General features: G+C 40.2%; 1 protein-coding gene across 2 annotated transcripts in view; it reads left to right on the top strand.

The window, feature by feature from the left end:
- The window catches only part of stxbp6 (syntaxin binding protein 6 (amisyn)), a 340,603-nt gene extending 327,561 nt beyond the window's left edge, over window positions 1-13,042 (top strand). For both annotated transcript variants that reach the window (XM_059956015.1, XM_059956035.1), the window contains one exon: window positions 11,933-13,042. In XM_059956015.1, coding sequence (XP_059811998.1) covers window positions 11,933-11,956 — 24 coding nt within the window. In that variant the 3' untranslated portion in view covers window positions 11,957-13,042. The remainder of the gene's footprint in view (window positions 1-11,932) is intronic.
- Window positions 13,043-14,190: the final 1,148 nt, after the last annotated feature.

Below are 14,190 nucleotides of genomic sequence, written 5' to 3'. Positions count from 1 at the left end.
CTCAAAAACATTTTCCTTGATATAAACTTGAAATACAATAATTTCATGTTTAGCAATTGTGTTATTGGTGAAAAAATAACATAGCCTGATCAGTAACATAAAATGTTCTGATAATGTAGATTTATATGATTAGCACATTTAGCTTCTATTTCTAATGTTGTTTTGATTCCTTTGGAAACAAAACAGAAAATCTTTTGAGGAAAGGCAGCATCAATGGAGAGAGAATCAGAGTGAACCTTGATGATTACTTATACCATTTCCTATCTGTTTCTCAAAGTTTTCCATGTGCAGTTCACTGCTCGATTAGACCATAAGTGATAGGAGTAAATTAGACTATTCGGTCTAAGTCTGCTCTGCTATTTTATTACGGCTGATCTATTTTCTCTCTCAATCGCATTCTCCCGCCTTTATCCCATAATCTTTCACATCCTGACTAATGAAGAACCTATCAATCTCCGCCTTAAATGCACCCAATGATCTGCTCTCCACATCCACATGTGACAACAAATTCAACAGACTCACCACCCTCTGGCTAAAAAAATTCCTCCTCATCTGCATTCTAAATGGAGGTCCCTCCATTCTGAGGCTGTGCTCTCTGTTCCTAGACTCCTATTATAGGGAATGTCTACCCTATCTAGCCTTCCCAACATTTGATAGTTTTCAATGAGATTCCCCCTCATTCTTCTCATTTCCAGTGAATACAGGTCCAGACCATTAAACGCTTCTCATATGATAACCCTTTTATTTCCAGAATCATTCTTCTGAAAATCCTCTTCACCCTCTCAAACGTCAACACATCCTTTCTTAGATAAAGGGCTTAAAGCTATTCACAGTACTCCAAGTGACGCCTTACCAGTGCCTTATGAAGTCTCAGCATTACATACTTGCTTTTATACTCTAGTCCTGCTGAAATGAATGCGAACATTGCATGTGCCTTCCTCACCACAGAGTCAAACTGCAAGTTAACCTTTAAGGAATCCTGCACAAGGACTCCCAAGTCCCTTTGCACTTCAAATTTCTGAATTGTCTCCCCATTTAGAAAATAGTCTACACTTCTCTTCCTTCCAGCAAAGTGTATTATCAAACACTTCCCGACACTATTTCATCTGCCATTTCTTTGCCCATTCTCCTAATCTGTCAAAGTCCTTCTGCACCCTGTCTGCTTCCTGAACAGTATCTGGCCCTCCACCTATCATCCACAAACTTGGCGACAAAGCCATTAGTTCCATCATGCAAATCACTGACATACAATGTGAAAAGCAGCGGTCCCAACACTGACCCCTGTGGAACCGCACCAGTCATCGGCAACCAACCAGAAAATGCTCTCTTTATTCCCCATTCTTTGCTTTCTGCCAGTCAGCCAATCTTCTATCCATGCTAGTATATTTACTGTAAAGTCTTCGGCTCTTACTTTGTTGAACAGCCTCATGTGCAGCACTTTGTCAAAGGCCTTCTGAGAATCCAAGTACACAACATCCACTAGTTCTCCTTTGTTTATCTTGCTTGTTTTATCCTCAAAGAATTCCAACAGATTTCTCAGGCAAGATTTTCCCATAAGGAAAACATGTTGACTTTGGCCTATTTTATCATGTGCCTACAAATACCCTAAGAGTTCAACCTTAATAATAGACTCCCAACGTATTTCCAACCACTGAGATCAGGCTAACTGGCCTTTAATTTCCTTTATTCTGCCTCTTGCTCTTCTTGAAAAGTGGAGTGGCATTTGCAATTCTCTAGTCCTCCAGAACATTGCCAAAATCTAGTAATTTTTGAAAGATCATCACTAATGCTTTCATATTCTCTTCAGCTATCTCTTTCAATACACTGGGGTGCAGTGCATCTGGTCTAGGTGACTTAGCACCTTCAGACCTTTTAGCTTCCCAAGCATTCCTCTATAATTCCCTTTGCTCCCCTTTAATACTGATACATCTGAGCTTAACTACTCCCTCTCACATTGCAAGGTGAAGTAATGTTACATTATGATAACTGTCTCCTGTCTACCTTTAAGTTTCCTGATCAAATGTAATTTATTACACAACACCCAGTCCAGAATAGCTTTCCCCTCATAGGCTCAACTACAAGCTGCTCTAAAAAGTCATCTCATAGTCATTGTACAAATTCTATCTCTTGGTATCCAGCACCAACCTGATTTTCCCCAACAAAATGCATATTGAAATCCCCCATGACTATCGCAACATTGCCCTTTTGACATACATTTTCTAACTCCTGTTGTAATTTGTAGCCCATATTTGTACCTACTATTCAGAGAACTATATATAAATCCCATCGGGGTCTTTTTATCCTTGAAGTTTCTTAATCCTTCCTCAAGGATTCTACATCTTATCCTATCTCACCTCTTTCTAAGGATTTGATTTCATTTTCAGCACAGAGCCACCCCACGCCCTCTGCCTACCTGCCTGTCCTTTCGATACAATGTGTGTCTTTGGATGTTAAGCTCCCAACTATGAGCACCTTTCAGTCACAACTCAGTATTGCCCACATCATACCTATTGATCTCTAACTAGAAATCATAGAAGCATAGAAAACCTACAGCACAATACAAGCCCTTTGGCCCACAAAGCTGTGCCGAACATATCCTTACCTTAGAAATTACCTAGGGTTACCTATAGCCCTCTATTTTTCTAAGCTCCATGTACCTTTCCAGGAGTCTCTTAAAAGCCCCTATCGTATCTGCCTCCACCACCATCGCAGGCAGCCCATTCCATGTTCTCACCACTCTCTGCTTAAAAAACTTACCCCTGACATCTCCTCTGTACCTACTTCTCAGCGCCTTAAAACTGTGCCCTCTTGTGCTAGCCATTTCAGCCTTGGGAAAAAGCCTCTGACTATCCACACAATCAATGCCTCTCATCATCTTATACACCTCTATCAGGTCACCTCTCATCCTCTGTCATTCCAAGGAGAAAAGGTTGAGTTCACTCAGCTTATTCCCATAAGGCATGCTCCCCAATCCAGGCAACATCCTTGTAAATCTCCTCTGCACTCTTTCTATGATTTCCACATCCTTCCTATAGTGAGGCAACCAGAACTGAGCAAGGTATTCCAAGTGGGGGCTGACCAGGGTCCTATATAACTGCAACATTACCTCTAGGCTCTTAAACTCAATCCCACAATTGATGAAGGCCAGTGCAACATATGCTTCTTAACCACAGAATCAATCTGCACAGCAGCTTTGAGTGTCTTATGGACTCAGACCCCAAGATCCCTCTGATCCTCCACACTGCCAAGAGTCTTACCATTAATGTCATATTCTACTATCATATTTGACCTACCAAAATGAACCACCTCACACTTATCTGGGTTGAACTCCATCTGCCACTTTTCAGCCCTGTTTTGCATCCTATCAATGTCCCACTGTAAACTCTGACAGGTCTCCACACTATCCTCAACACAGACAAAATGCTGGTGGAACGCAGCAGGCCAGGCAGCATCTATAGGAAGAAACACTGTTGATGTTTCTGGCCAAGACCTTCCATCAGGACCCGAAACGTTGAAAGTGCTTCTTCCTATAGATGCTGCCTGGCTTGCTGCATTCCACCAGCATTTTGTGTGTGTTGCTTGGATTTCCAGCATCTGCAGATTTCCTTGTGTTAGCATTTTTAAATTTACATCCACTTCCTCATTCAGGTCATTTATAAAAATCTTGAAGAGTTGGAGTCCCAGAACAGACCCCTGAGGCACACCACTGGTCACCCACCTCCATGCAGAATATGACCTGTCTATAACCACACTTCGCCTTCTGTGGACAAGCCAGTTCTGGATCCACAAAGTAATGCCTCCTTACTTTCTCAATAAGCCTTGCATGGGGTACCTTATCAAATGCTTTGCCAAAATCCATATACAGTACATCTACTGCTTTACCTTCATCACTATGTTTAGTCACATCCTCAAAAAATTCAATTAGGCTTGTAAGGCATGACCTGCCTTTGATAAAGCTATGCTGACTATTCCTAATCATATTATGCTTCTCCAAATGTTTATAAATCCTGCCTGTCAGGATCTTCTCCATCAACTTACCAACCACTGAAGTAAAACTCACTGGTCTTTAATTTTCTGAGCTATCTCTACTCCCTTGCTTGAATAAGGGAACAATATCCGCAACCCTCCAATGCTCCAGAACCTCTTCCCTCCCCATTGAGGATGCAAAGATCATTGCCAGAGGCTCAGCAATCTCCTCACTCGCCTCCCACAGTAGCCTGGGGTACATCTCGTCTGATCCCGGTGACTTACCCAACTTGATGCTTTCCATAAGTTCCAGCACATCCTCTTTCTTAATATCCACAGGTTCAAGCTTTTCAGTCCACTGTGAGTCATCCCTACAGTTGCCAAGATCCTTTTCCATAGTGAGGAAATCACCTAGATAATTGGGTCAGTTTACAGATTTTGCTTGCTTTAAATTAAGCTTGGGTCATAAAGTCATAGAGAAGTACATAACATAAACAGGCCCATCTAGTCCATGCCAAGACCATTTAAACTGCCTTCTCCCATGGGCCTGCACCAGGTCCATAGCCCTCCATACACTACCATCCATGTATCTATCCAAACTTCTCTTCAATATTGAAATCAACTTCATGTGCATCACTTGTGCTGGAAGTTCATTCCACACTCTCATGACCCACTGAGCGAAGAAGTTTCCTCTCATGTTCCCCTTAAACTTTTCACCTTTGACTTTAACCCAGTGATGGGCTGTAGTCCCACCCAACCTCAGTGGAAAAATTCTGCTCGCATTTACCCTAAATATACCCCTCATTTTGTATACCTCTATCCAATCTCCTCTGTCTTCTATGTTCTAAAAAATACAGTCCTAATGTATTCAATCTTCTCTTATAACTCAGGTTCTCCAGACCTGGCAACATCCTTGTAAATTTTCTCTGTACTCTTTCAACCTTGTTTACATCGTTCCTGTAGGTAGGTGACTAAATCTGCACACAGTACTCCAAATTTGGCCTCACCAATATCTTATACAACATATACAATTTATTTTGTTACTGATGTAAAATACCAGCCAATGCTTTTACCTTTGCAACATACTGTTAATCAAATAGTTAAGTGAATGCAGAATGACAGAATCTTTGATCTGTTTGCAGTTTTTGGACATAATCCTTAATGTCAGGATTACATGTTTGTGCATGATGTTTTGGTTTCATTAGTTACCTTAGTTTATTTGGTATAGTAGTTGCTAGACGTACTAGTAGCTACTAGTCTCATGCTCATTTTGAGGTCGCAGAGCTATATTTTGTAGTGAGTAACATCAGATTGATAAAGCACACAGAGCCTTTTGACTTGCTGCTCAGTTTGAGATTTATTAGTCTATTAAGCAGTTGGCAAGGGCCAATAAAAGAATGTTAAGCAGCTTTTATTGGGTGAGTTGACATAGTTAGAGTGGGAAATTAGCTTTACCTCAAGAGGCTTCAGTGAGGAGAGATGGAGACTAAGGTACCAGAGGCCATTTTTGGAGTGGTCATTGCTAGAAAGGCCATTGCATGAAAAGGCAATTCTAGATTGTTGGTTTCTGGATTTTCTGGAAAATTAGTTGTATTGGTATAAATATAAAGAATGTAAAAGGAATCTTAAGAAAGAGATTAGAAAAGCTAAAAGAAGATACGAGGTTGGTTTGGCAAATAAGGTGAAAGTAAATCTGAAAGGTTTCTACAGTTATATTAAAAGCAAGAGGATAGTGAGGGATAAAATTGGCCCCTTAGAGAATCAGAGTGGTCAGCTATGTGTGGAACCGAAGGAGATGGGAGAGATTTTGAATGATTTCTTCTCTTCGGTATTCACTAAGGAGAAGGATATTGAATTGTCTAAGGTGTGGGAAACAAGTAAGGAAGTTATGGAACCTATGACAATTAAAGAGGTGGAGGTACTGGCACTTTTAAGAAATTTAAAAGTGGATAAATCTCCGGGTCCTGACAGGATATTCCCCAGGACCTTGAGGGAAGTTTGTGTAGAAATAGCAGGAGCTCTGACGGAGATCTTTAATATGTCATTAGAAACGGGAATTGTGCCGGAGGATTGGCGTATTGCTCATGTGGTTCCATTGTTTAAAAAGGGTTCTAGAAGGAAGCCTAGCAATTATAGACCTGTCAGTTTGACATCAGTGGTGGGTAAATTAATGGAAAGTATTCTTAGAGATAGTATATATAATTATCTGGATAGACGGGATCTGATTAGAAGTAGCCAGCATGGATTTGTGCGTGGAAGGTCATGTTTGACAAACCTTATTGAATTTTTGAAGAAGTTACGAGGAATGTTGACGAGGGTAAGGCAGTGGATGTAGTCTATATGGACTTCAGCAAAGCCTTTGACAAAGTTCCACATGGAAGGTTAGTTAAGAAGGTTCAGTCGTTAAGTATTAATGCTGGAGTAATAAAATGGATTCAACAGTGGCTAGATGGGAGATGCCAGAGAGTAGTGGTGGATAATTGTTTATCGGGATGGAGGCCGGTGACTAGCGGGGTGCCTCAGGGATCTGTTTTGGGCCCAATGTTGTTTGTAATATACATAAATGATCTGGATGATGGGGTGGTAAATTGGATTAGTAAGTATGCCGATGATACTAAGGTAGGAGGTGTTGTGGATAATGAGGTGGATTTTCAAAGCTTGCAGGGAGATTTATGCCGGTTAGAAGAATGGGCTGAACGTTGGCAGATGGAGTTTAATGCTGAGAAGTGTGAGGTTCTACATTTTGGCAGGAATAATCCAAATAGAACATACAGAGTAAATGGTAGGGCATTGAGGAACAGAGAGATCTAGGAATAATTGTGCATAGTTCCCTGAAAGTGGAGTCTCATGTAGATAGGGTGGTGAAGAGGGCTTTTGGAATGCTGGCCTTTATAAATCAAAGCATTGAGTACAGAAGTTGGGATGTAATGCTAAAGTTGTACAAGGCATTGGTAAGGCCAAATTTGGAATATTGTGTGCAGTTCTGGTCACCGAATTATAGGAAAGATATCAATAAATTAGAGAGTGCAGAGACAATTTACTAGGATGTTACCTGGGTTTCAGCAATTAAGTTACAGAGAAAGGTTGAACAAGTTAGGTCTCTATTCATTGGAGCGTAGAAGGTTGAGGGGGGATTTGATCGAGGTATTTAAAATTTTGAGAGGGATAGATAGAGTTGACGTGAACAGGCTGTTTCCATTGAGAGTAGGGGAGATTCAAACTAGAGGACATGATTTGAGAGTTAGGGGGCAGAAGTTTAAGGGAAACACGAGGGGGTATTTCTTTACTCAAAGAGTGATAGCTGTGTGGAATGAGCTTCCTGTAGAAGTAGTAGAGGCCAGTTCAGTTGTGTCATTTAAGGTAAAATTGGATAGGTATATGGACAGGAAAGGAGTGGAGGGTTATGGGCTGAGTGAGGGTAGGTGGGACTAGGTGAGATTAAGGGTTCGGCACGGACTAGGAGGGCCAAGATGGCCTGTTTCCGTGCTGTGATTGTTATATGGTTATATGGTATGACAGTTGTGTAAAGGTAACTACAGAGGAATGAGAGAGGAGCTGGCCAAAGCTGACAGGAAAGGGACATTAGCTGGGACGATAGCAGAGCAGCAATGGCTCGAGATTCTTGGAGCAAGTTGGAAGGTGCAAGATAGATTCATCCCTAAGAAGTAGTAGTATTTTAAGGGAGGATGAGGCATAAAAGCAAAAGAGAAGGTGCACAGTACAGCAAAAGCTAGTGGCATTGGGAAGTTTTTAAAAACCAACAGATCATTAAATAAAACAATAAGCAGAGAAAAGATGAAATATGAGTGTAAGCAAGCTAATAATATAAAAAATATACCAAAAGGTTTGTAGACATATAAAGAGAAACAGAGAGGCAAGAGTGTATATTGGCCACTGGAAAATGATGTTGGAGAGGTAGTAATGGGGGATAAAGAAATGTTGGATAAACTAAATAAGTATTTTGCACCAGTCTTCACTGTGGAAGTCACTAGCAATTTGAGAGTGCCAGGGTCAGCAGTGGGTTCAGTTGTTATTAGTAGGGAGAAGGTACTTAGGAAGCTGAAAACTCTGAAGGTAGATAAGCCACCTGGACCAGATAGACTACACCCCAGTGTTCTGAAGATGTGGTTGAAGAGACTGCGGACGCATTAGTAGTAATCTTTTAAGAGTCACTGGATTCTGGAATGATTCCAGAGGTGTGTAAAATTGCAAATGTCACTCCACTCTTCAAGAAGAGAAGAAGGCAGAAGAAAGGAAATTATAGGCCAGTTAGCCTGTCAAGATGTTAGTCTCTGTTATTAAGGGTGAGGTTTCAGGGTTCTTGGTGACACATCATACAATAGACTAAAGTCAGCATGGTTTTCTAAAATGGAAATCTGGCCCAACAAATCTTTTGGAATTCTTTGAGGAAACAACAGGCAGGATAGACAAAGGAGTGTCAGTGGACATTGTTTACTTGGATTTTCAAAAGGCCTTTCTCAATTTTGCTGCACATGAGGCTGCTACCCACGATAGGAGCCTATAGTGTTGCAGCACATATTCTAGCATGGACAGGAGTCGGGCTGATTGGCAGCAGGTAAAAAAGTAGGAATCAAGTTGCCCTTTACTGCCTGGCTGCAGTTGACGACTGGTATTGGGCCTACCTTTCACGTTATACAGTATGTTAATGATTTGGGTGACAGAATTGGCAGTTTTGAGGCTAAGGTTGCATTGTGAAGTGGCAGGAAGCAGGGAGTTTCTGGAAGGATTTGGATACATTAGGAGAAGGGTTAATGTATGAGGAATGTTTAATAGTTCTGGACCTGTACTTACTGGAGTTTAGTTGAATGAGGGGGGGGGATTTCATTGAAGTATTGAAAGGTGTTGATAGAATGGGCGTGCTGAGGAAGTTTCCCATAGTGGGAGAGACTAGGACCAGAGAGCACATCCTTCTAATCTTCAGAATAAAAGGATGTTTCTTTAGAATGTAGATGAGTCTACTGTGGGTGCTTAATTGTTATGAACTGTACTTTTGATATGTTCATTTTGCACTGTATAAACCTCATTTTTATTGTTTTATTGCATTGTAAAAACTCATTAAAAATTAATTAAAAATAAATAAAAGAATGTAGATGAGGAGGAATTTCTTTAGCCATAAATTTATGAATCTGTGGAATTTATTGCCACAGATGGCTGTGGAGGCCAAGTCTTTGGGTATATTTAAAACAGAAGTCAATAGGATGTCAAACGTCATGGGGAGAAGGCAAGAAAATGAGGTTGAGTGGGAAATCAAATCAGTCACACTCAGCTGCTGGCTAGCCTAATTCTGCTCCTATGTCTTATCAAACGGCTTGCTTTTAATCATGGGCAGCTTTGCAGATGAGAATTGGATTGCCTGTTTTCAACCAGACAAGTATGAAGTGACAGTACATTGACCCATGAAGCTTGTTCTTTTCACAGAATGTGTACAGTCCAGCCATATTCCAGGACTTTAGCCAACTTTCTCAAATCTAACGTTCCTATAATTTTAAAGTCAACCTCATTTAAAATACCCCTGCAGCTAAAAGTGACTGATTCTTGGGAGGTTTGATAATTACGTGTTTCCTATGAATACCTGAAATGTATTCCCAGCTATTTATCCATTTTACTTAATCAAGAAAATCATACACTTTCATCCACAGGGTCCACTGACCTGACCTATTCAGAACATTCTGACCTGGACTCCTGCTTCTGCCCTTGACTTTTCATTCTTTGCATTAATGGCCAGCACAACCTAAAGGATGTGCTGGGGCAAGTGTCACCATACTTTCTGGTGCCATCACAGCATGCCCAAAATATTCAGCAGGAAGCAACAATAACAGCAAAAACAGCAAAAGAAGCCCCCTTTCCTTACATGCGCACACACACACACACCTGGAAACTCAGTACCTACTGCCTCCAGAGTCCTTAGCTCCAGACTCTCAGATATTGGACCCAGACTCACAGCTATTGGGTCTCGATCCCAGGACTCGCCGACCAGGTGCAGTTTAGATGGTCACCAACTCTTAAGCCTCTGATTTGCATAGACTTTTGATCCCTGGTCTCACCAACCTGAGTGGACTTGCCAACCTGGGGGCATCAATAGCCCTCGTCCACATGGCCAGCTGACCTGACATCCATCCATAGTATTAACACTGGCTTTCTGCAGCAGAGTGCTCCAACCTGGGCTCCAGCTCCTGCCCCGAATTATCATTTACTGCCCCTGATCTCATCCCAGTCCCTAAAACCTAACTTGTTCCCTCACACTGTCCCCAAAACCATCACTACAAACCTAAAAGATATAATTAAGTCTGAGCCAAGACCTCAATGGATATTACAGTTTGGCACCAACTTGACCAAAAGACAAAGGGTTATGGTTTGCATTCAGTAATCCAAGTGCACCCTCGCCAGTGTTCAGTACCAGACCAGGGCCATCTCTTGTGCAGTCAAGCTCAAATGTTTCAAATTAATCTTCGTAAAAAACAGTTATTACGTTTCTTTAGGTTAATAGACTGCAGGTACTGCATACAGGTTGTCAAACCTAAGTAATTCAAGTGAAAGCTAAGGAACTGTGATATATGGCATGCTGACTATGGAAGGTGTGCAAGAGGTGTTTGTGTTCCCATGTACTTTCTGCTGGTGGAGTTGCTCAGGTAAGTAGTTTCCATGCACCTTGTTGCTGACACAGGTCTGATCATGATGCACTAGTGGTGGCTGAGGTGTTGGTTGACCTGACTGCTTTGTCATGAATAGTATTTAGCTCTTGAATGTTGTTGGAGTTTTGCTTGCCTGGACCACTGGAGAGAGTTCAATCAAATGCCTGTCATTATTCAGAATTGTACCACTGTAAAATGTCAAAGAAATTGTAGATATTATAGATCAAAATATAATAAAATTGTTTAAACATTTTTAAGTAATTAAAATAATTATTAGCTTGTATGTAACAATCCCTTACACAACTCCATTCAGATGAATTGACTCACCGTTCGTGTCAGGTCCAAATCTGACACTGGTCTAGCAAGCAGGTTCATCACCATTACCATCAAGACACTGCAGCTAGTTCAGATTCTGCCACAGCACTCTCAGTCCAACCGTAGAATATGAACGGGTATTGCCTGCAAAGTTCAGCCAGTAAGTCTGGAAGTTGTACCTTGGCACAGAACAATCTGATAATTCATAATGTGGAGCTGCTGACATCTGCCATGTTCCGGCTCATTTTGCAACATAAATCTACGGTGAATATATTGGAAGGATTTCTCTCTGTGTGGTATGGTTTTGGGCTCATGGTCGCCTTCCCTGCCAGTCATAAATGCCCACGCCTTCTAAGCAGCAGTGTGAAGTTTTCTGGTGTTAAGAGAATTTGTTTGGCTGCAATCAAATTGTTCATACATTGGAAGAGTGAAATGCCAATGAATAAACATATGAAATAAAACAGTTTGGTGGAAAATAAGTTAAAACAATGTAAACATATTCCCAAGAGGCTGTAAATGAGCTGATCAGCAGTTGTCATTTATACTGTGATGTTAAGCATTAACCATAGACTTCTCCAGTGGATTACTGTACCACATTTCAGCAAGATTTCTTTCAAAGTCTACTTTACCAGCATTCACAAAGCTTTACATTTTACACAAATTGCCTAATAACAGCAGAAAATAATAACCAATGTCGTCAACATTTCACTGAATTTCAAGTTGGTGGAGTTCCTGTTTCTAAGCTGAAGGTTCAGTTACATCCTGTTGACCTCCATATTGATTTGTCATAGAGTAACAAATGCAATGGTCTACTTGCATTTATAATTTTTAATGTGGATATATAACAGAAAAGTGATAGACATTAATGTCTACATTCCCCTCATCAAGTGTAATTAATTGCAGTGCAGAGTATAATTTATCCTTAAGGTTCCAAAGTTACTAACCATGTATTGCTGAAATTGAGTTATGATAACACATTTTGTTTTTCTCCCCCACAGCTTGCAATGAAGCACAAATGTTGAGCAGATGCCAAACAAAATGGGAGCTCTATCCAGTGATCGTCACACAGAGATGGAAGTCCACTGTTCATTTCCTTTATCGGAAACTTATTCCTTAAACTCAATGCTGCCAATATTAGAATCTGTTTCAATATATTTTTAAACTTTAATCAGCATTGTTGAACAAAACAAATACTAGCTTAATCGTTTTTCATTGTTGTTAGATTTCCAGGCTATTATTGGTCCGCACTAATTACAGGCGTAGACTTTCATGTTATGCAGACGGCTTTTAATTAATGTCAATGTTGTTGTATACAATATTATAGATCTCAGTTTTTTTTCAAAGAACTTACTTAAAAATCTTGGATAAACATTTGGACTGTGACTCAGTGGAGTTTTGTAATAGGAACTAGGCTACAATATAGGAACTGGACTTCTCAAACTGCAGTCACAAGATCAGTGACTGAGCAATATAGTGTGTTCATCTTAATGACATGACTTTTCATTTTAAAATCTACCAGTCGTTGTCTTTACAACTGTGAAACCAACACTGGGATATTCTTCCTGACTCGATGGAATAGCTGGATATTACATAGCTGGGAATGCAATGAAGGAAATTCGAGCTCTTTAAACTTATATCTGAAGATTAGCACTAGTATATTATTAAGTAGTAGCTGGAAATAAATTGTTTCATGTTGAAGAATGTATCTGTAACATGTCATAAGTTCAGACAGTTTATAATAGGACTGTCATTTAACTGGTGTTCTAGAGCAGGGAACACTATAGAAAAATTGCTCTTGATCTTGTACAACTGTTTTAAATCAAAAGGCAATCCAAATACTTCATATACTTTGTTAATTCTGACTGCAACAAAGTGCGTACTGTGAGGTCCTGTGCCTGTCTCTTCTGTGTGTGGACTAATGCTCTGTCTTTCTGTTTCCAGTCTTAGTTGTCATTAAAAGATTCTACAACATGCCTTATTTGTAAAAAGAAAAGCCACAAATTAATTAATTATTTGAGCAGTACTGTAATTGGTAATTATTTACATTTTTGTTTTAATGGCAGATTTTTTTTGATGGAGTCACCTTGAAATAAATTCCTTGAAATACCCTAGGCTGCTCATTCAGGTTGTACATAATAGCTACATGTCTGCGGTCTGCTTTGGGAGAATTCCAATTAAATTAGTAAGCCCCTGCCTGCACTCTGTTCGCTAGTCATGAAACTAGCACTTGCTGTGTCCATGTTAATTTTATGTTATTATTTGCAAATCAAATAGCTTCTTTTGTTTGACTAATTCAGAATTTGCTAATGTGGAGCTTCACCCCAGAGTCATTTGGAACCAATTATTTTTGCACACTAAATTGCTGAGAACGCAAGCTGATGGTGTGGGCCATTCTGCAGTCTTGGTAAACAATCAGTCAAATGCAAGAAACAAAATTAGTTCAAGGAAGAAATTATTGCTGAGAAAGGGAAAACTATAAGGTTTTTTATTGTTAGTTCCTCTCAATTTCCTACCTGGATGACTCCACCATTTGTAGTTTCATTTTAGTATTCCTGGGTCATAAGGGATTGCAGGAATATAAATCTGCATTAACGGACTTCTTAGGGCATGAAATAAGAGCACCAGCTTGCTGATGCAAATCAACAACTGATAGTGTGCAAGAAGGGCAGGGAAAAATGGAATTAAAATCCCATGTTTGAAAGAATATTAGTGGACCAGGACAATAATCAATAGATTGGCAAATCAGTACCCATAGCATTGATTTCTCACACGTAATCATGACTGACACCATTTTACAACAAATGTTCAACCTCTGTCATATTCCATCACAATGATATCAGGTCAGCCTTCAACACAACTATAAAAGGAACTTTCCTTTTTGTCCGAGGAGATCTGCAGACACGACAAGCACAGTAAGTGGTTTTCAATTTAAAGAAAGCATTTTCCAAAGAGTTACACTGCTAGCTTACTACTTCTGCGTTGGCAGTTCTCAATCGTGTTTCTGTGAAGGACCTGTTTACCAGCAGATTGGTCATCGACATGGAAATGCTGCATGCAAAGACAACTTCAATAATGTCAAGTGAGGTGGGTCTATGTGGTATTGTTTTAAGGTACAATGGTGATACTGGTACAATGTATTCCAACTTCGGAACAGCATGGTTACCTGTCTCCATTGCCGCTGCAGCGGAAAATGCTTAACAAGTGTTAGTGTTTGCTCCCCTCTCACTGCCACAACAACGGAACAGGAAGATATTTA

The sequence above is a fragment of the Hypanus sabinus genome, chromosome 2 (genome assembly GCF_030144855.1).
Source record: "Hypanus sabinus isolate sHypSab1 chromosome 2, sHypSab1.hap1, whole genome shotgun sequence".
Lineage (NCBI taxonomy): Eukaryota > Metazoa > Chordata > Chondrichthyes > Myliobatiformes > Dasyatidae > Hypanus > Hypanus sabinus.
The sequence above is the reverse complement of the archived record's forward strand: the minus strand, read 5'-3'. Positions and strand labels throughout refer to the sequence as shown.